The sequence below is a fragment of the Rattus norvegicus genome, chromosome 10 (genome assembly GCF_021556685.1).
Source record: "Rattus norvegicus strain SHRSP/BbbUtx chromosome 10, alternate assembly SHRSP_T2T, whole genome shotgun sequence".
Classification (NCBI taxonomy): domain Eukaryota; kingdom Metazoa; phylum Chordata; class Mammalia; order Rodentia; family Muridae; genus Rattus; species Rattus norvegicus.
In genome coordinates, this window is record NC_141543.1 from 19,307,198 (window position 1) to 19,332,926 (window position 25,729).

Here is a 25,729-nt window from a genome sequence, read left to right on the forward strand (position 1 = left end):
TGGTTATCAGTGACAGAGCAGCACAGCAAAAGATGGGGAGATGCTTATAAAACACACCAGACAAGGCAGGAGGTGATCCACTCTGCACAAAGTAATCAGGCTGGTTCCGCCACAACCAAGTACTTCATCCTCGGTTCTCTGACTATCTACTTCTGAACGATACATACATGTCTCCAAAACCTGTCTCCCTGACCTGGGGCAGCAGCTCTGTGAGGGCTACACAGACACCAGTGCACAAGGTACCCAGTGCCTGAAGATATCAGGGCTAAAAGACCTTCCTGTTCCAGTCAGGGCTGAGCTACCAACTGAACTTCTCAGCCGGTTCTGGTTCGGCAGGTGGTTCTTTCAGGGAAGACCCTGGTCTGCAGGACATGATGTCAGCCCTGCCAGGTACTCACCACCAGCAGCAGAGTGGGAACAAGGAAAGAGATGAGGTCCCACAGCAGAGCGGAGAGCCAGAACGCAGCCATGCTGACTCCGCTGAGGAACTGGAGGTTCTTGGACTTAATGCTCTTCTCTCCGACCGTCAAGATGGAGAAAGAGCTTGACAGAAAAGCTATTCCAAAAAGGAAGTTGACCACAAGGTAGTGTCCTTTAGGGCCCCTGTGAAAGACAGAAAGCAACTGGGGCTAGCAAAATGAGCACTTGAGGTGAAAAGGAGACGAAGAAGCAGGCAGGAAAGTGAGAAGTCCTACAGAATCGGAGGCTTGGAGCGGGGAATAGGGAAGTCTCACGCACTGGTACAGGATAGTCTCTGAGAGCTCCATGGCTGTCTGAGGCTGAGGATAGTTGGTTGTGGTAATGGAAGCATTGGCACCAGAAAGCAACTTGAAGAGAACATTGTCCACCAGAGCCAGAGCCAGGCTGGGGGAGTGGTAGGCCTGGTTGTTGAACAGCGCCTTCACTGTGGTGTGGTCATTTACGTCTTCGAAAGAAGCTGCCACTACGTAGAGCTTATCGAAGTCCTCAGGAGCCTCCTTGGCCTTCTTCAGTAGGAAGTTCTCTACAGAACCTGGGAGGAAGCCAAAGGCACGCTGGACAGAGAGAACTGCTGAGAAGACACCACACCAGGCCCAGTGCCACACACTACACTCATCATGAGCCTCCCCAAGTCCTCTGCTCCTTCTGGGTACCCCCGTTACCAACCTCACACACACCCAAAGGCTGGCCTCCTCCTACCCAGATCTCTATTGGATTCCAGCTGATCTCCAAATCCCGGTCTCTTAAGTCCTTGTGAATCCCAATTACTTTTCCTGCCTCACACCTCATCTGGGTCTAGCCCCATAATGGCTTCTGGGACCATGTGTTCCCAAACGAAACTCTATACCGTCTGGATGGTATCTGCATACTTGGTGCAGAAGGACACACCTAATACCCACCATATTTGCAGTGACTCTGACCTCTAGGCAAAGCCACGTATCCACATGTTATAAAATGCACCTTCTGTTTTGCTTTTGTTGTTTGTTTTTGAGACAGAGTCTCACTATGTAGTTCAGGCTGGAACTCACTCTACAGACCAGGCTGACCTCAAACTCATGGAGGCTGACTGGGAAAAGCATACAGCACCTTGCCTGGCTTAGAACTCATTTTCTGTGTTATGGTTTGGATGTAGTTTGCTTCCCACTAAAGCTGTATAGGAAGACAGTCTCCAGGTAATCGCACTGAAGGATGGCAAGAGCTTTATTGTGGATGACCTTGTGGGCTCGGATACTTCAGCCTTAAGGGTTACTATTGCTGTAGTAGGAGTGGGTTACTTCTCTTTGGAGGTTGTGTCTTAGTCAGGGTTTCTATCCCTGCACAAACATGATGACCAAGAAGCAAGTTGGGGAAGAAAGGGTTTACTCAGCTTACACTTCCACATTGCTGTTTATCACCAGAGGAAGTCAGGACTGGAACTCAAGCAGGTCAGGAAGCAGGAGCTGATGCAGAGGCCATGGAGGGATGTTTCTTACTGGCTTGCTTCCCCTGGCTTGCTCAGCTTGCTCTCTTATAGAACCCAAGACTAACAGCCTAGGGATGGCTCCACCCACAGTGGGCTGGGTCCTCCCACCTTGATCACTAGTTGAGAAAATGCCTTATAGCTGGGTCTCATAGAGGAATTTGCTCAACGGAGGCTCCTTTCTCTGTGATAACTTCAGTTTGTGTCAAGTGGACACACAAAACCAGCCAGTACAGAGGTGGCGAGTCATGGCAGTGGATTCAGCTTCCTCTTCCATGAATTCCCTCCCTCCTGCTACAACATGAAGCTCTCCTCAGAAGCCAGGCAGGTGATACCTTACTCCTGAGCCTCTCACCTCAGCACCACGTGCCAGAACAAACCTCTACTTTCTTCTTGGCTGCATGTTGACAGAGTGAAACTAGCTAGTTGCTATCTAGATGCTTGGCCTCCTGTCTTTAAATTCTCACTTCACCTATGGTCTAAGAGCCCCTTACCTTAAGCCTGCAGGTCCTCCTGATGCTCCAATGCCTTTGGTTACTTTTCCACCACCCAGCTCCCACTCAGATGGCACCTGGGATCCCCAGAAGCTGAGACGTACGCGTCTGTTATAATCATCGCTACTATTCTGTAACGACCCACGATTGATGGGCCTCCTGCTTACAAGTTTCCAGAGGGCTGGTGCTAATTCAATACCATCGTCCCAGTACATGACGCCATACATAATATAAAGCCTACCTATAGTTTTTAGAAACTTTAAAGCTGGAAAAGACTGTTAGTGATCTAAGAAAAATAATGACTCTATTATGGACTGGACACCAAGTTTACAAAATATTCATCTGAAAACTGTCCTAAGGAGACAGCAAAACAGAGTTATCCTAATTTAGTACACGAAGAAACTGAAGCTTTGCTAAGCATGATGTATTAGTCCCGCTTTCTATAACTCTAACAAGCATCCGAGATAATCAGCTTGTAAAGAAAAAAGGTTTGTTTTAGCCAATAGTTCAATTCACAGTCAACTGACCCTGTTGCATTGGGGCCTGTGGTAGAATATCACGAAAGGGGTGTGGAAGTGCAAGCTAGTCTCCTCGTGGACGGGAAATGGAAAAGGATCCGGAAGTGCCTGGGATATACCCATCTCTTTCAAGGATATGCTGTCAGAGACCTGGGTCTGACCTACCTCTATGATCAATTTCTTACAAGACTTCAAAACGCCTGGAGACACACACAGGGTCTGACCTTTAGAAGCCCTCCACTTCCCGTTAGCCAGAGTCTACATGACATTTTCCTGAGCCTTCCAGCTATTCAGTCTGACGTCAGGGAGCTCTGTGTGGTTCAGAAAGCCACAGCCTTCCCTGCAATGAAAAGCAAGCCCACTTCCCGCTCAGGCCCAGTGCCCTGCTTCTTACCTTGAATACGCAAAGGAACCTGTCCTGCAGCCACGAGCATTTTTACAAAGTTATCTGAAAGCTGAGGATCCAGGCGGGAGTTCTCGGCAATAAAAAACGGAACAATGGTCTGACCATAGGTTTGCAAGGTCAGCTCCAGGGGCACGTTATCCAGCTTCCTTAATTTGAAGTTGAAAAAACTGAGGCTTAACATAATGATCACCAGAGGCAGCAGAATCTGCACAGACAGCACCAGCATCCAGTTGCGCCGAGAAAACGCGACCTTTTTCAGGAGCATGGCATAGAATTGTTGGCACAGGAGAGAGAACTGCGGTTAAAGAAGAAGAGGGGAGGTGCTATGTCAACACAGTGACTGGAGCTGGAAGAAGCACTGAGGTGGCTCCTGCTCATGGCCACTCACAGTCCCTCACCTCACTTCTCAACTGTCCCAGAATCTGCCTTAGGTTAAGATGCAAGGATGTCACTGTGTTAGCCAGTACTCAGAGGATGTGCCAATGGGAACACCTCCAGAGGTGGAACGAAGGGACTTCAGACACCAAATGCAAACGATGGCGTCGTTCCCTGCCTTGTAAAAGACTTGTAAAAATTTAAATTTGGTGAGACTATGGAAGAAATGACGCCATCAGTGGATGTTGTATTTGTTACAACTTTAAAAAAAAAAACAAAAAAAACAAACGGAGAAACAGCTTGTTAGTTAATAGCACTGACTGCTCTTCCAGAGGAACCTGGTTCAGTTTCCATCACCCACATGGTGGATGGCAGCCATGTTAACTCCAGCTCCAGAGGATCTGATGACTTCTGATTCCATGGGCACCAGGCAGACGCTATGCATGGACATACATGCAGGCAGAACACTTGTACATGTAAAATAAATAAATCTTTGAAAAATTCTTGCAGGGGGACACATGACTTTAATTCCAGCATTCGGGAGGTAGAGGCAGGAGAATCTTGTCAGTTAGAGGCCATCCTGGTCACACGGTGAGTTTGGAGCAGGTCAGCCAGAGCTCCGTAGTGAAACCTTAGCTCAAAAAAATGAGAAAACAAAAAACAGAGCAAAACAAGACAAAAACCCCTCTGGATGGATATAACTTAATTTCAAAGTCATCTTTAACTTAACATGTCCTGCTTCTACTCAGATAATTTGTATAAGTGGGGGGACCATAAGCATGCCTTTGTGGTAATGATAATCAAAATAGAAATATACACGGAGCTGACACTGGGCCTGGAGTGAAAAGCCGTCGTGGTTAGTGCTGTCTGTGCTCACTAAGCCTCTCTGGGAAGCGGCATGACTGAGGCCGTGGGGAAGGGCCAGGTTCCATATATACACAGCCCTTTGCCTAGGAGCCCTGTGGAAAGAGCTCTCCTGGTCAGGTTTAAATCAGGCATTCCAAATTCCTGGCTGAATTATCAACAAGCCATTGGAGGGCTCTACCAAACATTTGAGTTTTCTACGTTTGAAGTGATGGACACTCACCTTCAGTGTTCTCTGAAGGTCTGTTTTAACTCTGAGGGCAAACATGGAAGGTACTTTATAAGCTCAGGGGAGGCGCCTTCAAAAGCACACCAGGGCCGTGTGGCACCAGACAGTGACTTGCTAAGGATTTTAAGAGAAATGATTGATCCAGAACAAAAAAAAAAAAAAAAACCAAAAAAACAAAAACAAAAACAAACCAAAATCCCAGACATGTCCTAGTTTTGTGGATAAAATAATGTCCCCTTCCCATGCGGCTAAAGATTGAAAACAAGGAAATCAATCTCTAACCCACAATAATTGTGTTTTATACCAATACTGTCGATAGCTAGGTAAAGATTTTTTTTTTCTGTTTTTTGGAGCTGGGGACCGAACCCAGGGCCTTGTGCTCGCTAGGCAAGCGCTCTACCGCTGAGCTAAATCCCCAACCCCATAGGTAAAGATTATTTTATAAAACGTATATCAAGTCAGGCCGTGATGGTGTGCTCCTTTAATCCCAGCACTCGGGCGGGAGGCAGTGACAGGCAGATTGGTCTACAAAGTGAGTCCCAGGACAGTCAGGGATACCCAGAAAAGCCCTCTCTGAAAAACTAAAAAATAAAATTATATAATATATAATATGTATAATATATAATTCTCTAAATATATATTTCTCCAAATATATATAATTCTCCAAATATATATAATTTTTCAATATTAAGAAAACATCATAGATGTTCATGTATTTAAAAGGACATGTACACACACACACACACACACACACACACATGTGTAATCTTTTTTACACAAGGTCTCTCTTTTAGAAAGCCCAGGCCAGTCTTGAACTTAGGACCCTTCTTTGTCATCCTCCCACAAGTTGGGATTATAAATACATTTTCTAAAGATTTGAATTCTAGGTGGTACAATACACAACCTACTTCACAGTGCAAAGACTAGGTACTCTGGCCAGTACATGTAGTTCTTTCATTCTCTTATCTGATGAAGAATGGCCAGACCCCTGCTAGGATGCTTTTAGATATTGTTTTTCTACTGGGTTAATGACCAACTGTAGTGGTTTGAGTGAGAATGCCCTCCATAGGCTCATATATTTGAGTGTTTTGGTTTTCAGTTGGTGGACTGTTTAGGAAGGATTAGGAGGTGTGGCCTTGTCAGAGGGGTGTCTATCAAAAGCCCACCTCAGGCCTAGTCAGCCAGTCAGCCAGCCAGCCAGTCAGTCAGTCAGTCAGTCAGTGTGTCTGTCTGTCTCTGCCTCTCTCCTCCCCTTCCTCCTCTCTCTGCCTTCTGCCTGCCTACAGATCAGGATGTAGGTAAGCTCTCAGCTACTACTCTAGGGCCGTGCCTGATTGCTTGTCTGCCTTCTATGCTTCCTGCCATGATGGAAATGAACTAATCCTCAGAAGCCCCAATTAAATGCTTTCTTTTATAAGAATTGCCTTGGTTATAGTAAGAGCAACGCTAGCTTGGACACTTTAGCCTTTGAGCAAGAGCAGGCTATGTAGTACTGCAGAAGACTGACGGACCCATTCTTTATTCTTATCTTATTGATACAGATCTCTACAGGTAGCCTAGGCTGGCCATGAACTTATAAGCTGCCTGATTCAGTCTCTCAAACATTGGAATTACAGGCGTGTATTACTAAACCTAGTTCTTTATTTTTATTTTTATTTTTTTGAGACAGGGTCTTGCTATGTATCCTTGGCTAGATCCATAGTCCTGGAATACATTGTGTAGATGAGGCTGGCCTTGAACTCACAGAGATCTAGTTGCCTCTGCCTCTGCCTCTCTGCCTCTGCCTCTGCTTCTGCCTCTGCCTCTCTGCCTCTCTGCCCCTCTCTCTGCCTCTCTGCCCCTCTCTCTGCCTCTCTGCCTCTCTGCCTCTGGGATTAGAAGTGTGCCCCCGGGGTTGGGGATTTAGCTCAGCGGTAGAGCGCTTGCCTACCATGCGCAAGGCCCTGGGTTCAGTCCCCAGCTCCAAAAAGAAAAAAAGAAAAAAGAAAAAAAAAAACAAAGAAGAAGTGTGCCCCCATTATGCCCAGCCTAAACACAGCTCTTGATAGAATGCCAGCATGACCCCATCAATTAAACCACATTTGTATATTTGAAACATGCTGCTTACCCCCGTGTTTAGTCTTATCGGCTGGTCAGAGCTCAATGAGAAGATCCTTGAGTGGAGACATTTAATTCTGTCAACGGGAACTCTGTGATTCCGGGGAAGATGACGGAGAGAGGGTCGCTTCTCAGTTAAGACATTTGTGCTGGGATCAGCCAACTTACAAACTCTAAACCAAAAACAGAAGCAAACACAAAGTCACAAGACAGTTTGCTCTGCTCAGGTTTAAAAACTGAAGTTCATAGATTTGGGAAAATGAAAGTTATAGGGATAGTGATGGTGCCAGGAGCTGTATCTAAGCTGTCTGATGGGGGCATATGACCGTCCATTTTGTGTCGACTCATCCACATCTTTTCCAAAGATCTTACATAACATTATCATGACTACATTTTGTTACTTTGTTTTGAAACCTACTACATGAAAATTAAAGCAAAATAATAGTTAATCTTATGAGAAAAACTCTAAATTCTTTTTTAAAAGATTTATTTATTTATTTATTTATTTATTTATTTATTTATTTATTTATTTATATGAGTTCACTGTAGCTATCTTCCGACACATCAGAAGAGAGCATCAGATCCCATTACAGATGGTTGTGAACCACCATGTGGTTGCTGGGAATTGAACTCCGGACCTCTGGAACAGCAGCCAGTGCTCTTAACCACTGAGCCATCTCCCCAGCCCAAAACTATAAATTTTAAAACATAGCACCATTAAGATTATAGACTAGGAACTTAGTATGTTCTGGTTAGTGGTTTGGAAGCAGCTAAGGCCTAGCCCCGAACTCAGAATGGTTTTGCGTTTTGAAATGGTTGCATGTTGGTAGTTACATAAGTGCCTACATAATATTCTTGATTGTGCCAGTAAGCTTACATAGCATAAAATACTATCTGGCTCTTTAAGAATAGTTTGCTGACCCCTGCTTGAAGCAGAGTCCATTCACTGAGAAAAGTATTCAGTGGCAGGTAATGTATTTCTGTTGAGTCTTTTTTCTATTCCTGGGAGTTTGTCCCAATAAAAGACACAATTAGTTGTGGCTAATTTTTCTTTCCTCCCAGTTTTATAAAAGGTGATACGTTTGTTGTTTATTATTACAACAAAGTTTATCATCAACTTAAAACAGCTGTAAACATACATTATCTCTCACGGTTTCCATGGCTAAAGAAATGGGGCAGGAATTAACTTTATATGAGGCTGCATACTGGCAAGGGCTGCAGGTGTCTGGAGGTTGGACTGGGACCATTAGATTTACTTCTCAGAGCAGGACGTGCAGAAAGCTTTTTCTACGGCCTGTCTTTCTCCTGGGATAACATCTTGTAGTGCATGGTTTAAAAAAAATATGGACTAGAACCAATAGGTTCTTTCTTTAAAAACAAAAGAAGTAGAAACTGACAAGTTCGTATCAAGGTACCTATAACAACTAAAACAATCTTAAAAACAGACCAAGGCTGGAGAAACTAAACTCTGCCCACCTCCGAAACATATCGTAAAGGTGCATTGGGGACAAAACAGACCCATGGAGCAGAATTGGGAACATAGAAGATTTAAAGTCAACTGACTTTGGGGGATGGAATCCAAGTAATTTAATTAGTGCAAAGAACAACCTTTTCAACAAATAATTGTATCCCAACTGAATAGCCATGTAGAAGACCACTGACCCCTTATCAAGTCATACCCTGAAATAGTCATTAGTTGAATTATATTCTTAATGTAAAGCCAAAACAATAAAGTTCCCAGAAGAAAAATCAGGGGAAATTTTTGTGATCCCCTAAAGTAAATATTTTTTTTTTAAAATGGGATGGAGTTTCTAAGTCCAGGAAGGCAGAAATGTATAAATCAACTTCCATAGAGATGGCAGTTTTCATTTAAAAATTTCGAGCTAGGGAGGCCAGGAGGTGGTGTGGCACGCCTTTAATTCCAGCGCTAGAGAGCAGAGGCAGGCAGATCTCTGAGTTCAAGGCCGGCCTGGTCTTCAGAGCGCGTTCCGGGACAGCTGTGGGTGCAGCCCCAGCTGAGTGGGGATCTGAAGTAGGAAGTCATAAATTCAAAGACTTTGGAGTAAGTTCAAGGCCAGCCTCCCCAACTTAGTGAAATGCCATCTCAAACTAAAAGTCGAGGGAGGGGATTTCAACTGACAAAAGAGTTGGTCAATGGAAAAAATGGTTGTTGCATGTTTGTTAGAATACCAGCACTCAAGAAGCTAAGGCAGGAGCATCACCCCAAATTTGAGGCCAGCTTGATCCCCATACAGAGTTTTGAACCTAGTTAGAACTATATAGTGAGACCGTCTCGAAAAGTCAAAAGACTAAAACCACAAAACGAAACAATAACAAAACCAAAAAGAATTGTTAGGCCAGGGGTTGGGGATTTAGCTCAGTGGTGCGCAAGGCCCTGGGTTCGGTCCCCAGCTCCGGAAAAAAAAAAAAAAAAAAAAGAATTGTTAGGACCAAGCTTGGTGGCACCCACCTTTAACCCTAGCACTCAGGAGGCAGAGGCAGGTAGATCTTTGTAAGTTTGAGGACAGCCTGGTCTAAATAGTGAGGTCCAGGACAGCCACACATACAGACCCTGTCTCACCGTCCCCAGTGTAAGTTTGTCGAATAACAATACCTTGAACATATATCTAATTTGACATATCTAATATCTCATTAGATCAAAAGTACTACCCAGAGGCTCGATAATCATTCAGCAGGACAATTAGGAAAAAGAGTGAAACACTGGGTAATGTTTAAACGGATGATGTTCGTGATCCCTTCCGAAACTGGGATCTTTGGAGCTGTCAGGTGTGTGTGTGTGTGTGTGTGTGTGTGTGTGCGCACGCAGATACTTTTGATGACAGAGAAAGATGTCTGGCGTTTTTCTATTAATTTCCATCTTATTCGTTGAGACAGGGCCTCTCTCTCTGAACCTGATGGTCTCTGGGGTTTTGTTTTGTTTTTTTTTTTATTTTTGCTTACCGTATGAACACTTCCTCCATAGTGGTGACGGAGGCCCCAAAAGTAGAGATTCCCAGCTCTGTCTGTCTCTGTTCCAGGTCAGCGAATAGAGCTTCGAACCTGGACGGGGAGAAAAGGTTTTCTTTCTCAAAGATGGAGGTGAATCCTTTACCACCCTTAGCTTTCTAGAGCAGAGAAGACATGGAATTTGCTGTCAGGATATCTGTTCAGATGGCCTTGTAATAGCGTTTATTTTGGAACGTTCCTATGGGGAGAAATGTAAACTGTATCTAGTACAGAGGTGAAAATTTGCTATTTCTCAGCCCGGGCAATAAAAAGAAGTAACTAGATTTTCTCTCTGTTTTAGTCAGACTTTCTATTCCTGCGCAAAACATCATGACCAAGAAGCAAGTTGAAGAGGAAAGGGTTAATTCAGTTACACTTCCACATCGCTGTTATCACCAGAGGAAGTCAGGACTGGAACTCAAATGGGGTGGGAACCTGGAGGCAGGATCGGATGTAGAAGCTAGGGAGAAATGCTGCTTACTGTCTTGCTTCCCCTGGCTTGCTCAGCTTGCTCTCTTATAGAACCCAGGACTACCAGCCTAGGGATGGCACCACCCACAATGGGCTCTCCTATCCTTGATCACTAATTGAGAAAATGCCTTACAGCTGGGTCTCATGGAGGCTTTTCCTCAAGGAAGGCTCCTTTCTCTGTGATAACTCTGGCTTGTGTCAAGTTGACACACAGAACCAGCCAGCACACTCTCCACCACTCCTTTTGTTCAGTTCAATCCTTTTTTTTGGATTCTGTCTGCCATACTGTGAGAAGCCAAAATCATCTGAGAGTCCACCTAGAGGAGCACTGGATGCCACAGTTAGCAGCTCTTGTAAGCGCCCAGTCGTTAGCCAGCACCATTTTCCCAGGTGTGAGAATGAGCCATCTTGGACATTCTAGATCGTTCTAGCCCAGGAGAATAAAATTAATGTGGAGCAAGAGAACTATCCAGCTCAGTGCAGCCAACATAGGGAATCTTCTGGGGGAAGGGGTAGGCAAGAGTTAGAGGCCCTGCTTTTTTTTTTTTTTTTTTTTTTTCTTTTCTTTTCTTTTCTTTTTTTCGGAGCTGGGGACCGAACCCAGGGCCTTGCGCTTGCTAGGCAAGCGCTCTACCACTGAGCTAAATCCCCAACCGGAGGCCCTGCTTTTTACGTGTAAGGCCTTGGGCTGAATTTCCAGGACGGGGGGCGGGGGGGGGGGAACCCACGAGAAACACTAAAATAGTTACTAATTTAAGTCCGAATTTTTGAGTTGAGTAATTTAGTAATCCAGGAATGTACAAGAGATCCAAAAGGCACTATTGAAAAAACCTTCTAGATTCTAGGACATGTGTCGTGTTTTGGGGGCAAGGACAGTGAGGTGAAGGCGAGAGAGGCTTCAAGAGAAGCCCAGGTGGTGGGTGGAGAACAGTGAGGATTGTTAATGACCCAGGTCATACCTGGGCATGGCCTTCTTAGGAAGTGTGAAGATCATTTCTTCTCCAATTCGGGACTCCAAAATTGCATTCGGAATGTGGTGGTAAATAACTTTAGCGAGCTTCTCAGTGTCGCAGAGAGGTGTTTTTATTATAGTCATGTAATACCCTGCACCTGAAATGCCACATAAGAGATGATGAGACCATCTTATTCCTTATACCATTCTTCTCGGGGCTTCGCTCTCTGTTCTTCAGGACGGAGAGAATTAGGGCAAAGAGAAGGGAACCCTGTGAGGCCCGTTTCCACCGGAGTGACCTGGCTTCACTCATGTTTCAGGAGATGGACTGATAGCAAACCCAATAGTGCTAGGCAGTGAAAAGGGGGCTTCGGTAAGGGTGACCATCAGGGGTCTGCACGGGTCCTTAGGAATTCTGAACGGAATGCTAGACATTGTCAGGTACTCGCTGGGACTAGCGGGTTGAGCACAGAGTCCGAAGGTGTGAGGTTAAAGACAGAGATGGGCTAGGAGTCATCTGTAATAGTCCAGGTAGGGGGTTTGGGGGTTTAGCTCAGTGGTAGAGCGCTTGCCTAGCAAGCTCAAGGCCCTGGGTTCGGTCCCCAGCTCCAAAAAAAAAAAAAAAAAAAAAAAAAAAGAATAGTCCAGCAGGTAGGAGGAGCTGCTGACCAGAGTGCTACAGTGGGGTCACAGACTGAGAGAGATGGATAGAAATATTTTGAAATGAAGGCTAATTCTGTTTTGCAGACAGGTCAGACTTGGACCGTGAGAGATATAGAGGTCTTGGGTTTTGTCTGGGGGTTGTTTGTTTCTGCTTCACAGATTAGATTTTTTTTTTTTCCAGAGCTGGGGACCGAACCCAGGGCTTTGCGCTTGCTAGGCAAGCGCTCTACCACTGAGCTAAATCCCCAACCCTAGATTTTTTTTTTAAAACCCCGAGAAAGGATATGTGGGTTGCTGTCAATTTACAGATGCGGGTGGGCACAAGCTAAGGCAAGAGCCTGTGATTGGGCAGTGGAAAAGGAAGGTGGGCTGGTAATTTTAGAGATGGGAAGATTGAGGAAGAGAAAGACGATCTAGGTTCCACGTGGCTTTAAATAGCCACAGGTAGCTATGGATATCTTATAAGGAATGGATAATACAGGATGGTTTGTCTTATCTAGGTGGGCCGTTTATATCAATATCAGCCGGCTCTGAGTTCATCGTGTGGACACTTTGTGGTGTGAGAACTTACGGATATGAATCTGATTGATAATTACAAGCCTCTAGATTTGATTGGGACTTGTGACTATACCCACAGTGGGCGGACGGCTGGGAATGTGAGCAGAGCCCACAGCAAGAGAGCCGTGAGATGGGCGGTCGATACATGGGGCTTAGCCATGGAAGCAGGGAGACTGCTGGGGCCAGTAGCCGGTGCTAGCGTGGGATGGTGCCTTTTTTATTATTTCACACAACAAGGATAGACTAATTTGGTGCCTGGATGAAGAGACAAGAAAGTGACAAACTGAAATATAAACATGGCTCTTCTGATCCTAAGTCTCAAAGATATCTTTTACTTCATTTCTGCCTCATTCTCCTAAGACCTTCCACTGGACCAAGGGAACAGGAAATCTAGAAGGCTGTTCCCAGCCAGGATCAGGACCCTTCCCAAAGGCTCGGATTCTGCCCCAGGCTGGCGGCTGATCTGGGCTCCTGCTGCCCGCTGCTTACCGTATTTCTGCTTGAGGAATGATGGTGTCCCGCAACACTGGAGCTCCCCCTTGGCCAAGATGGCGATGCGGTCTCCCAGCAGGTCAGCTTCGTCCATGAAGTGAGTGGTCAGCAGGACGGTGCGGTCACCCTTCTGCTGCTGAAGAAGGTCCCAGATGGCCCTCCTGGAGGAGGAGTCCATGCCTGAGGTGGGCTCGTCCAGAATCAATACCTGGAGGGCAGAGGTTCGAGCTGTGGGGCCCCGTGCGACTCCAGCTGGGGTTAGATAAGCTGTCATCAGCCCCCTGGGGTTTGTCCATGTGTGGGAGCCTGACTTGGCTGCATCGAGAGGCCAGACCCCCTGCCCTGTACCTTAGAGCCCGCTATGAGGGCGATGCCGATGGCGAGCTTGCGCTTCATCCCCCCGCTCAGGAACTTGGACCTTGAGTTCCGCTTGTCCTCCAGCCCGAGGGTGTGCAGCATCTCCTCTATTTTCTCATGACAGTCCTGGTGAGACAGGCCTTTCAACTGAAAGGCGAGAAATGGGGGTGGGGGAGGCTGCTATGAAGCAAGATACTGATGGGAGTTGAGCTGTCTAATCGAGCTTTTGATTGTATATACATAAGATACGGACAAGAAAAGTATGCCAGAAACATTCTTTTCAGGGAAAGGGACAGAGGAAGATATATGAATTATGTGAGTGAATAAATAAATGTGGAGGATGTAAACGAAACACATCCTTTCTATTGGAGGTTGAGTGAGATGAAGGAAGTCCCATCTTTAAAGAAATCTGTAAAGACGTAGAGACCATCTGGCAAAAAGTCCTCCTCCGCACCAACACCAATCTCCCCTCCCCTCCTCCTTCTCTGGTTTATTTTTAGACAGGGTCTCACTGTGTAGCTCTGGCTGGCCATACAGAGCTGGCTCTGTAGACCAGGCTGGCCTCAAACTCACAGAGGCCTGCCTACCTCTGGGTCCTTGGTGCTGGGATCAGAGCTGTGCGCCACTACTGCCTGGCAAATCAACACGTTTCTAGGATCAAAGTATTTGCTCAAAGTTGTATTCCGCTTGTGAGTGACGTCACTCTGAATTAGCCAGCTATGTAGGACTGTGAGGCCAGTGTCTGACCACTCAGGCTGAGGCAGAGGCATCGAACCCTGCTGTGTGCCTTTGATTGCTTGACCTGACTTGGCTACCCACCCTTCTGTTTAGAACTTTTGCCTTGTTGGAATACTTGGGCTTGTGTGGTCATAGTTTTGTGCCCTCAGACCCAGTTCTAACAGTAAATGACTTAAAAATAAATACACGGACACATTACTGAACATGCTAAGACTCACGCTAAGTGAGATTTTTCAACATGGTTTTTAAAACTGATGTTTCATGGTGAAGAATTTATATGGCATTTGTCCCTGGTTGCTGGCAAGGACTCTCTTGAGTTTGGGACTTCCCAAGTGACAAGAGCATCTTTGTCACCAAGTCTTCCAGGTAATCGTCTCTGAAAGGCCAGCCTTGTGCAAATTTGTATTTCTCTCTTTGTTTTGGAGTGTGTGTATATCTGTGTGTGTGTGTGTGTGTACCTATGTCTCTGTGTATGCACACACATTCATGCACATGTCTTGTGTGTACACAAGTGCATTTGTGCATGTAGGCTAGTCTGATATTGGTGTCTTCCACCAACTGCTCTCCACATTATTTTGTGTGTGTGTGTGTGTGTGTGTGTATGTGTGTGTGTGTATATGTGAGTGTGTGTGTGAATGTTGTGTGGGTATGTGTGTGTGAATGTATGTGTGTGTGAATGTGTGTGTGTGAGTGAGTGTGTGAGCGTGTGAATGTGTGTGTGAGTGTGTGTGTATGTGTGTGTGAATGTATGTGTGTGTGAATGTGTGTGTGTGTGAGTGTATGTGTGTGGTGAATGTTGTGTGGGTATGTGTGTGAATGTGTGTATGAATGTGTGAGTGTATGAATGTATGAGCGTGTGAGCGTGTGAATGTGTGTGTGAGTGTGTGTGTGTATGTATGTGTGTGTATATGTGAGTGTGTGTGAATGTTGTGTGGGTATGTGTGTGTGAATGTATGTGTGTGTGAATGTGTGTGTGTGAGTGTATGTGTGTGTGTGTGAATGTTGTGTGGGTATGTGTGTGAATGTGTGTGTGAATGTGTGTGTGAATGTGTGTGTGAATGTGTGTGTGTGAGTGTATGTGTGTGTGTGAATGTTGTGTGGGTATGTGTGTGTGAATGTATGTGTGTGTGTGAATGTGTGTGTGTGTGAGTGTATGTGTGTGGTGAATGTTGTGTGGGTATGTGTGTGAATGTGTGTGTGAATGTATGAGCGTGTGTGTATGTATGTGTGTGTGTATATGTGAGTGTGTGTGTGAATGTTGTGTGGGTATGTGTGTGTGAATGTATGTGTGTGTGAATGTGTGTGTGTGTGAGTGTATGTGTGTGTGTGAATGTTGTGTGGGTATATGTGTGAATGTGTGTGTGAATGTGTGTGTGTGAGTGTATGTGTGTGTGTGAATGTTGTGTGGGTATGTGTGTGTGAATGTATGTGTGTGTGTGAATGTGTGTGTGTGTGAGTGTATGTGTGTGGTGAATGTTGTGTGGGTATGTGTGTGAATGTGTGTGTGAATGTATGAGCGTGTGAGCGTGTGAATGTGTGTGTGAGTGTGTGTGTGAATGTGTGTGTGTTTTGTTCTCTCTGTGCTTTGCTTTTCCATCTTATCTCTTGAAACAGAGTCTCTCACTAAACCTGGAGCTCACCAATTGGCTAAACTGGCAAACCAATGAGCTCCATGGATCAGCCTATCCCACTTCATTTACAAAATCACCCTATCCCCAACTCCCATCCTCCCATCCCTCCATTCCCCCCGCCAGCCCTCCCCACCTCCCTCAGGCCCGGGCTAAGAGACTATGCTCTGCTTGTGGGTAGCTTGGACCACAGGTACTTTGCCAATTGTGCTAAATCTCCAGCTATGTTTGGTTTTGTTTTGAGCGTGTGATTCAGACTGACCTTGAGTATGCTCTGTTGCTATGAATGACGTTGAACTATACTATTACACTGGTCCTCCTGCCTCAACTTCTTAGAGAACTGAGATTACAGGCTGTGCCACCATGCTTGATTTTCTATGGTGGTGGGGCTTGAACCCAGGGCCTCACACACATTAGGCAAGCGCTGCATAAACTAAGCCACACCCCCCACCCACAAGTCTGTATCTTTTTATACTGGCAATAAACAATCTAAAAACACAGTTTACTCTGGCATCACAAAGGTATTTAGGAGTAAATTTATCCATGTAGATGCAAAAGTTGCACACTGGAAACTACAAAGCACTTCTGAAAGAGACTGAGTAAGCAGAAACACATTTCCTGTTCAAGGACTGGAAGCTGAACTTTATTAATAACGTTAAGATACCATTGCTATTCAAAGAGCCCTGCACATTCTGACAGCCCTTAAAACATGTTTTTGTTTGTTTTGTTTTGTTTGTTTTTGTAGATATGGACAAAACTTGTGTTCCTAAACTCGCCTGCAAAATAATCAAGGCAGCCTTGAAGACAAGAACAGAGTAGGGGAGTCGCACTTCAGAAGCCAGCGCTTACTGTAAAACTACAGTCACACCACACTGAGGTAGTTCTATAAAGACAGGCATTAGAAAGGCAGTCGTTTCTGAGATTCTGACAACTGTGGTGCCTGTTCGAGGACAGAAGAGGGATGCATCTTGGCTTTTAGATACATTCTTCCTGTGTGGCTCTGGGTAGCCTGGAACTCGCTATGCAGACTAGCGCTGGTCTTGAACTCGCAGTGATCCTTCTGCCCCTCCCTCCCCCTAGTGCTGGGATTACAGGTATGTGCCACCTTGCTCAGCTAAGGAGAGTCTTTTCTTTCCCTTTTAAAAGTTAGATGTACATAGTTTAATGTGTGGGTGAGTTTTTAGCCTGCACGTATGTACGGAGACCACATGCATGTTTGGTGCTCACAGAGGTCAGAAGAGGGAGTCAGATCTCCAGAACTACGGATGGTTGTAAACCACTGTGGGAGTTCTGGGAACCCAACCTAAGTCCTCTGAAAGAAGAACAAGTGCTCTTAATCATGGAGCCATCGCTCCAGCTCCTATAGAGTCATTTCAGTGTGTGTGTGCAGGGGTATGTAAACAATAAAAATAAACTTTTGTGTATTAGAATTTACTATCGATAGTGGGAATAAAGACCGTGGGTAGTGTTGGAGAACGTTTCTGCAGACCACACTTAATTTTCAGGGGCTTAGTAGCCAGCACCTAATTAAAAATGTCTTACTAAGGGGGTTGGGGATTTAGCTCAGTGGTAGAGCGCTTGCCTAGGAAGCGCAAGGCCCTGGGTTCGGTCCCCAGCTCCGAAAAAAAGAACAAAAAAAAAAAAAAGTCTTACTAAAGGTTAAACAACTCAACTAGAAAAAGGATATGGAGAGAGATTTCTCCAAGGAAGCACACTAACAGCCTCTAAGCTCCAAGGGACCAGGCCTCTGGTTTCTGTGAGACCAGAAAGTACTTGCATTCCGACCTCCAGTTTCAGTGAGACCCAAGGGCATTAAAGGAAGAGGCCTTCTGCTCCAGAGAGCCCTGAGACCTGATTCCCAGCTCGAGTAGGGGGTCTGGGGGCAGTACAAGCACAGGCCTCTCGTCCCAGGGGCCTTGGAGGTCAGTGTGGATGCGCGGTTTTGACTCCTGAGGTTCACTAAAGGACTGGGGGAGCCTATACTACTGGAGTGCTAGGTTACGTCAGGCCTGTGGCTCTAACCATGGCTTCCAGAGAGTACACAGACTTCAGTGGGCCTGGTGTTTGATGTCCTTTTCCCATAATTACAAGATCTCAAGGGATGACCAAGGTTTTGCCTTTGCCTGTGGCTTAGTGAACAGCCTGCCCTTCGTCCTGTTGGCACACAGCCAACATGGAACCGCCTAGCAGCTCCATTCAACAATCAACACCAAGCCCCATGTCGGTGACCCTCTAGGGAGAGTCACAAAAAATAAAACATCTAGACTAACCTGGAAGAAGGGAAAGGTGAAACTTAGAGACAACCAGCATCCAACAGATGTATAAGACAAAACAAAGAAAAACAAAGAACATAATCCAACCACCGGTCACAACCTACTCCCCGTCACCTGGCTCCCCTGCAAGGGAGCCTAAGACTACAGACATGGCTGAAACGTCTGAGAAAAAATTCAGTCGTACTTTTTAAAAGAATTAATGATCAAACAGAAGATTCAAATAAATGCACGAGCTAAGAAAACTTATCCAAGACCTTTTCGATACAGTCTCCAAAGGGATGAGCTAGTCAGTAAATTGGAGAAGTTCAAAATGTGGAGAAAAATTCAGTAAAGAGAGAGATTGAAACATTAAAAAAAAAAAAAAAAGAACTAGAACCAGGCAGTGGTGTGTGCCTTTAGTCTCAACACTCAGGAGGCGGAGGAAGGTGGATCTCTGTGAGTTTGAGGCCAATCTGGTAACGATAAAACAAAATGAAAAGAAGAAAGAAAGGAAGAAAGAAAGAAAGAAAGGAAGGAAGGAAGGAAGAAAGAAAGAAAGGAAGAAAGAAAGAACCAAATAGATTTAAAATGAAGGAGTCAAACAAAAATACCAACAAATACTATCAATATAACAGACCTATATATTCATAGTCTATATATTCATCCTATATATTCATAGTCTATATTCATATTCTGTAGAAGGATGAATTTCTGTGATGGAGGGCCAAGTGGAGACAATAATACCAATGACAGATAAGGAATTAAGGAATTAAGGAGCATGGGTGAAACTTCTAAGCAATCTGGAGCACATTCAAAAGGTCAAAGCTAATAATTCATGGTATAGAAGAAGGAACAGATAAGTGGGAGGCCTTGCTGTATCTGCTTCACCTGAGTGCTCACTGTAGCCTTATTTATTTATTTATTTATTTATTTATTTATTTATTTATTTATGCAAGGAATTAGTCACTATAAGTAAGTGTTCCTTTGAGTTTTGTGAGCAGTCACAGAAAATACCAAATCCGGGGCATGAGCTATGGAAACAACTTGAGCTTTGCAAGTGACCTCTCAAGCGGGAGGTCTTCTTGTGGGATTGGATGCGCAAGCTGATAAGGAGAGGTCGCTGGCTCCAGGTAGCTCGAGAACTTAATAACAGGACGCCCCCGGTCAGTGTGTACGGGACTGGATCAGACGGGAAACTGCCTCCCCATATCTGGTCTCAAGAAACACATGCATATTCCCTTAAAAAGACCCCTGAAGCAGAATGAAGCAGAAAAAAGCAGTGCTGTAGTCTACCTTACAGTTCCTAAGAATGAACACGGGCCCATTGTTCTCCAACTCACCTGACCGTAGAAATAAAGATGGTCGGTTACCGTGAAGTTATCAAACAAGATGTCATGCTGTGGGCACCAGCCCACGTTCTTCCTGATCCGAACCATGTCTTTCGAGATCTCACAGCCATGGATATACGCGTGTCCTTTTGAAGGAGGAATAAGACCTAGAACCAAGCAGAGAGGACATCCTGAGGTCATTTCCTGTCAGAAGCTGTAAGAGCAGGAAGGCCTAGCCATTACCCTGGCTCCATCTCTTCTCCCACAGACCAGCCTCATTCCACTTTGTCACCGTCACTCAGTCAGCAGCACCTGAGGGACACTTGTACTGTGTGTGACTGTGCTTGAGAACACACAGGAAAAGACTGGAGACAGGAGAAATACTTCCTGCATCTGAGCAATTCCAGTCAGGCTGAATAAACTCAATTACATGGGCGTTTACAAAGTAAATCACATTGCAAGTCTGCATGATTTGTAAATATGTTGGGGGGAGGGGAGCACTTGGGGAATCTAAGGGTTTTGAAATGTGATCCTCAAAGGCAAGGTCTGGCTTTATCCTGATCGACAATCGATATTTGTTTCCCGAATCAATGAATAAATGACGTCACTGACAGATGCATACCAGTATGCACCCTGACGGCCCGACTACCCACATTATTTTTTCTCTTTATTCTAGTAAGAATGACGGGAGCAAGACGTTCTTATCACAAAGAGCTCAGAAAAAGGAAGAAAAGGAGTGACCAAAGAAACAGAGGCTGGAGAGTTGAGCCAGAGGTTAAGAGCATTTATTTGTTCTCTGAGGACCAGGCTTCAGTCCCCAGAACCCACACATGGTTTACAATGTCAGTAGCTCCACTTTCAGGGGATCTAGCGCCCTCTTCTGGCCTCCTCGGGCATCAGGCATATCCACGCATGCAGGCAAAACATTCATAAGCATAGAGGAAAGAAAATCTTAAACTAGGTGGTAATGATGCATGCCTCTGATACTGGCACTCGGGAGGCAGAGGCAGGGGGATCTTTGTGAGTTCGAGGCCAGCGTGGTCTACAGAGCGAGTTCTAGGACAGCCAGGGCTACACAGAGAGACTCTGTTTCAAAGAAAAAAACAATACCACCGCCACCACCAGGTGTAGTATATGTGTGTAATACACACACACACACACACACATATCAGTTATAAATATGTTTAGTCTTACCTAGTTTTATACACATTCTACTTGTTATTTATGTTTGCTGTGGTACAGATAGACTGGATCTAGGGTTTCATACAGACCAGGTAAGAACTTTACCAACGAGTTAGACTCTTAACGTCGTATATTATTTTTATACTAGAATAAAAAATACAAGTTTTTTTTTAAAAAAAAAACAACATTTTCTTTTCTGTTTTGTGGGTCTTGGTCATTTAAGACAAAGTCTCCATGAATGCCAGGCTGCCCTTGGCTTTGCCATTCAGCACGGACTGGCCTAAACATTCTGGTACAGACCAGGCTGGCCCTTCTAGGCACGCACTAAGGTGCTCCATTCACTCGCTGCCATTGTTGCCGCTGTGTTTCTTTTCAGTAGAACGGTGTGTCCATGCTGTTTGTCTCCAGAAAAACCGTCTCCTATTTATTTATTTATGTATTTATTTATTTAGAGATGAAGTTTGAGCTTGTAGGCCAGGCTTTTGACTGCTAGCTTTACAGGCATGTGCTACCATGCATGGCTAGAAACACATCGTCTTAAAAATCACACATGCATTTATTTATGTGCCTCAGTTGTGTGCGTGGGTGTGTGTGTGTGTGTGTGCATAATACATGTGGAGGCCAGAGAACAGCTTGAGGTTCTCTCCCTCCACCACAGAGGTTCTAGGGGTCGAACTTAACTCTTCAGTCCTGGTGCCTTCATGTGCGGAGCCATCTCACTGGCTCGGATCTGTATGACTTAAGAGCTAAAGAGATCTATCTCATCGCCACAAGGTGTGGGCCTGTTTAGTTATCCAACCTACTTGTGCCTCTCCCCAGTAAGTCCCTCGTGTGAGGCTTGTTGTGCAGTGTGGCTTTGTGGGATTCCCTGGCTCCCGAGTGCCAGGAAACCTTACATTGAGCTGTCACTTACACTGGGGATACCTCACCCAGCCAGCCATGACACTTCCAGTACACACAGAAGATGGCTCACAACCAGCTGTGACCCCAGCTCCAAGAGATCCAACATCTCCCCTGGCCACTGTGGTGAGTGCTGGTGCTGAGTACATGAATCCTAGAGCCAGAGGTCACCCTCAAGTGTCACTCCTCGGGAGCTGTCTGCCTCGGACTGTGAGACAGGCTCACTCACAGGGACTCTGTGCTTTGCTGATTAGGCTCAGCTGGCTGGCCGGAGAGCCCCAGGGATTGCCTTGCACGGCAAGCTCCCTACCACAGGGAATTGAGGCTACAATTATGCAGCTTATGCCTTCAGCTAACACGAGATCCTGAATTAAAAAAATGCCAAGCTAGCACAGGGCCCTGGGTTCGGTCCCCAGCTCCGAAAAAAAAGAAAAAAAAAATGCCAAGCTGCCTTTAAAGGTCAGCGTGTTCTCTGGAGCCCCGGAATGCTGGGATAGGTGCAGCACACACACACACACACACACACACACACACACACACACACACACACACACAAGTGTATATATATATATATATATATATATATATATATATATATATATATATATATGACTATCTATATAATAGTGTTGGATATAATGGAACCTAGCTATAATCCTAGCACTTGGCACTTGAGGCCAGCCTGGGCTACACAACAGATTTTTGTCTGCAAAACATCATGGCCTTGGAAGCCTTTTGTTAGCCAATGTCCTGGGGAAGCAGCTGGATTTCCCTTTTCCACTGAGTATCTGCCGGGCACATGACTATTATTGTGTCTCCTAGGGGCATCTTCACTGAGCCAGAGTTCACTTTTTTGGTATGGTCTATCATTTTGCTAGGAATCTGTGAGAGAGCGTCTATGACACTGCATTCATAGCTGGCATTTGGTCAATATTCGCAATTCACCCTTTCAGTCAATAAAGTGCATGTGTTCTGTACAAACACACTGTTCCAGCATTGTAAGTCCAGAAGTAAACGGGGCAGATTCTTTGGGGATAAGATGGGATGGGGACACAGAGAAATCACAAACACATACGAACGAAAAAAAAGGCTTTGAGAAATCTGGCCACAAAGGTTGTACAAGGGACTGTAATCAGGAAGCCTGTGTGAGGAAATATGGACTTGTGACCTTCCTTAACGATTTGCTACCCGACCTGCCTACTTGACACTTAGCCTATGGGCACAGCTGGACCTCTTATCCAGCAGTGAGAACTTCACACACACCTTAGCCTAACGTGTCTGGAACCGCCTACGTTTGAAGAGGTCTACTCCTCTAGACATGTCTGTACCTCTGTTTAGGACAATGTGAGGCTTAGTTGCAGTGTGACACATACAAAACTCACCCACTGTATGTGCTAGTTGACACTCGGCGTTCAGTCCTGATAGCGGAGGTGTGCGGCCAAGAGCACCTCCCAGCAATTGTCACTAAATCCTACCGTTTGGGTGTCTGTACATGTACATATGAAGAGACTTACAGCTGCCTGGCTGAGCCGCTAAAAGCTTCCTAGCCCTGTGGTATCCTGTGTGTGAGAACCTGCTGGTTTCTGGAGCTCCTTCAAGACTGAATATTCACCCCCTTTGGTGTGGTGCAGGGTCTTGTACATGTTGAACCTCCAATAAACATTTCTTGAATGAGTTTTCAAATTTCGCAGGATATCATTTCAGTTGACGGGATGTGAAATAATTGTTTCAACATAAAAATTACTCTGAAGTGGGTATCTTAGGGCCATCCACAGATGCTGTCCCTAAAAGGACCTGTGGTAATCAATCCAACAATGTTTTTGTTGGAAGGTTAGCAGTAAATCTAGATCTGTGCAGACATTTATCAAGGGTTTTCTCAGCAGAGCCGACCTACACAGGTACCTGTCAGAACGGAGCAGACAGTAGTTTTTCCTGCTCCATTGTGTCCCAGAAGAACTGTGATCTGTCCCTTGTACAGGTTCATGCTCAGATCTTTGACAGCTATGCATTTACTCCTTCCTGTATAGAACACCTGTAAGGAAAGTCAGGGTGTGACTGGCACGGTAACACCACATGCAGAGGCAGTTCTGAAGAGTACAGCAAAGCTCATATCCAGATCAATTTGAAATTCCTTTGAAAGTTCATCAAGCAGGGAGGGAGCTGGAGACAGGGCACGGGGGTTAAGAGTTCATGTAGCTCTTGCAGAGGACCCACATTTGATTCCAAGTATCCATTGGCCGGTCACTCTAGCTCCCAGGGCATCTGAGGCCTCTGGCCTCCATGGGTACCTGCATGCACTCATGTGCACACACCCCATCCCCAATTTCCCCACGTATGTGCTCCTACTTAAAAATAAAAACCGTTTTTAAAATGTGGATCACTAATGGGTATCCAGTCCCACAGCCTTGAGCTACTGGGGAGCCTGCCTGGGAACCTCTTCTCAAGCCCTGAAACACGGTAACGGGAAACGTGAACCGAAGGCCTAGGAACTCAAGGATGGAAGGCCTGTGGCACGAATGGATGGAAGGCCTGTGGCACGAATGGATGGAAGGCCTGTGGCACGAATGGATGGAAGGCCTGTGGCACGAATGAAATTCTTCTCTCCACCCCTTTCCCCAGCTAAGCCTCTGAGAAAGGGAACCCTGCTTCCTCAGAAGAGCATCTGAGTCTTCTGTCTTCCAGATCAGACAGCTCCAGAATTTTAAATACCATTTTTATTATTAAAGAAATTTGTGGTTTAAGAGTAAGGAGGAAGGGCTGGAGAGATAGTAAGTGTGGCCTCGTTGGTGGAAGTGTGTTACTGTGGGGGTGGGCTTGGAGGTCTCACGTATGTTCAAGTCTGGCCAGCGCACCAGTCTCCTGCTGCTGCCTGTGGATCAAGATTAGGATCAAGACTCTCAGCTCCTCCAGCACCGTCTGCCTGAGGCTGCCATGCCTCAGGCCATGATGATAATGGACTGAACCTCTGAACCTGTAAGCCAGCCCCCACTTAAATGTTGTCCTTTATAAGAGCTGCCCTGAGGGGTTGGGGATTTAGCTCAGTGGTAGAGTGCTTGCCTACCAAGCGCAAGGCCCTGGGTTCAGTCCTCAGCTCCAAAACAATAAAAATAAAAAAATAAAATAAAAAATAAGAGCTGCCCTGGTCATGGTGTCTCTTCACGGTAATAAAACCCAAAGTAAGGGGTTGGGGATTTAGCTCAGTGGTAGAGCGCTTGCCTAGGAAGCACAAGGCCCTGGGTTCAGTCCCCAGCTCTGGAAAAAAAGAACCAAAAAAAAAAAAAAAAACAAAAAAAAACAAAGTAAGACAGTGGCTTACAACAGTCTATAATGGGATCCAGTATCCTCCTCAGGTCCTGCAGCAAACACACATACAAAAAATACATAAGTAAATAAACCTCCAAAATCAGAGTGAGGAAGAAAACCAAAAACCATCTATAATGCCACACCAGAGATGAAGTGCTTTTCAGCGTCTGTCTGTCCCATCGAATGGCATTTGGGCTGGGCTTTGGGTATAGGATTCAGATGTGGTTGGTCATAGGGATTGGGCTGGACTTTGGGTATGGGATTCATGGTGGGTCATTGGGACTTAGATGTCACTTGTCACAGGTCATCCAATGATGCCCGGAATGGGATATCACAGAAGGAGTTTGCTCACTCCCCCTGAACTTATACCTATTTGGTTTCTACGGTTTTGAAGCAAGGGACAGTCTTGCTTTTTTTATTTCACTCTCCTTTTCAGCAGGGGTGTTGTGTGGCCCAACTATTAACCGGGATGACAGGCAGACTGCTGCAAGCAAGTGGAGGGAAGGAGGGCAAAGAGAAGGAAGCGCACGCCGGAGGGAGCGTTCGAACCCGGGCCTTCCTCCACCAGTGAGCAGCCCCAGCCATCCTGCGGTCCTAAAAGCTCATGGTATGAATGGTCCGGTGGCGGGAGGGCAATGATTACATCTGTCACGGTTAGAAAGAGCAGAGAGCTGGCTCTGCTGATTGGCTGAGATGTTGTGTATTATGAAGAGAGAGCCAGAGCTAGGATGTGAGAGAACGCCACAGAGAGCTAAGGAGGTGCCTAACTACTTTCATAGAGGACCTGGACCCATTCCATGTGTGTCCTGGGCTAGGATGTGACCCACTTGATCCCCCAGGTAGAAAGCAACACAAGGCTGAGTAGTTGGTTGGTTGTTTTTTTTGTTTTTTTTCTTGTTTTTTGTTTTGTTTTTTCTTTTTGGAGCTGGGGACCAAACCCAGGGCCTTGCGCTTGCCCAACCCCGGTTGGTTTGTTT

General features: G+C 45.6%; 1 protein-coding gene across 7 annotated transcripts in view; it reads right to left on the reverse strand.

Annotated features, from left to right (window-relative positions):
• Abca17 (ATP-binding cassette, subfamily A (ABC1), member 17) overlaps nucleotides 1-25,729 on the reverse strand; it is a 94,498-nt gene that overhangs the window by 26,638 nt on the left and 42,131 nt on the right. For all 7 annotated transcript variants that reach the window (XM_087570192.1, XM_087570190.1, XM_087570188.1 and 4 more), the window contains 10 exon segments: nucleotides 23,352-23,481; nucleotides 19,380-19,534; nucleotides 13,413-13,568; nucleotides 13,062-13,272; nucleotides 11,359-11,509; nucleotides 9,884-9,982; nucleotides 6,933-7,095; nucleotides 3,346-3,652; nucleotides 739-1,012; nucleotides 399-603 (listed from right to left, as the gene is read on the reverse strand). In XM_087570192.1, the coding sequence (XP_087426318.1) occupies nucleotides 399-603; nucleotides 739-1,012; nucleotides 3,346-3,652; nucleotides 6,933-7,095; nucleotides 9,884-9,982; nucleotides 11,359-11,509; nucleotides 13,062-13,272; nucleotides 13,413-13,568; nucleotides 19,380-19,534; nucleotides 23,352-23,481 (1,851 nt within the window).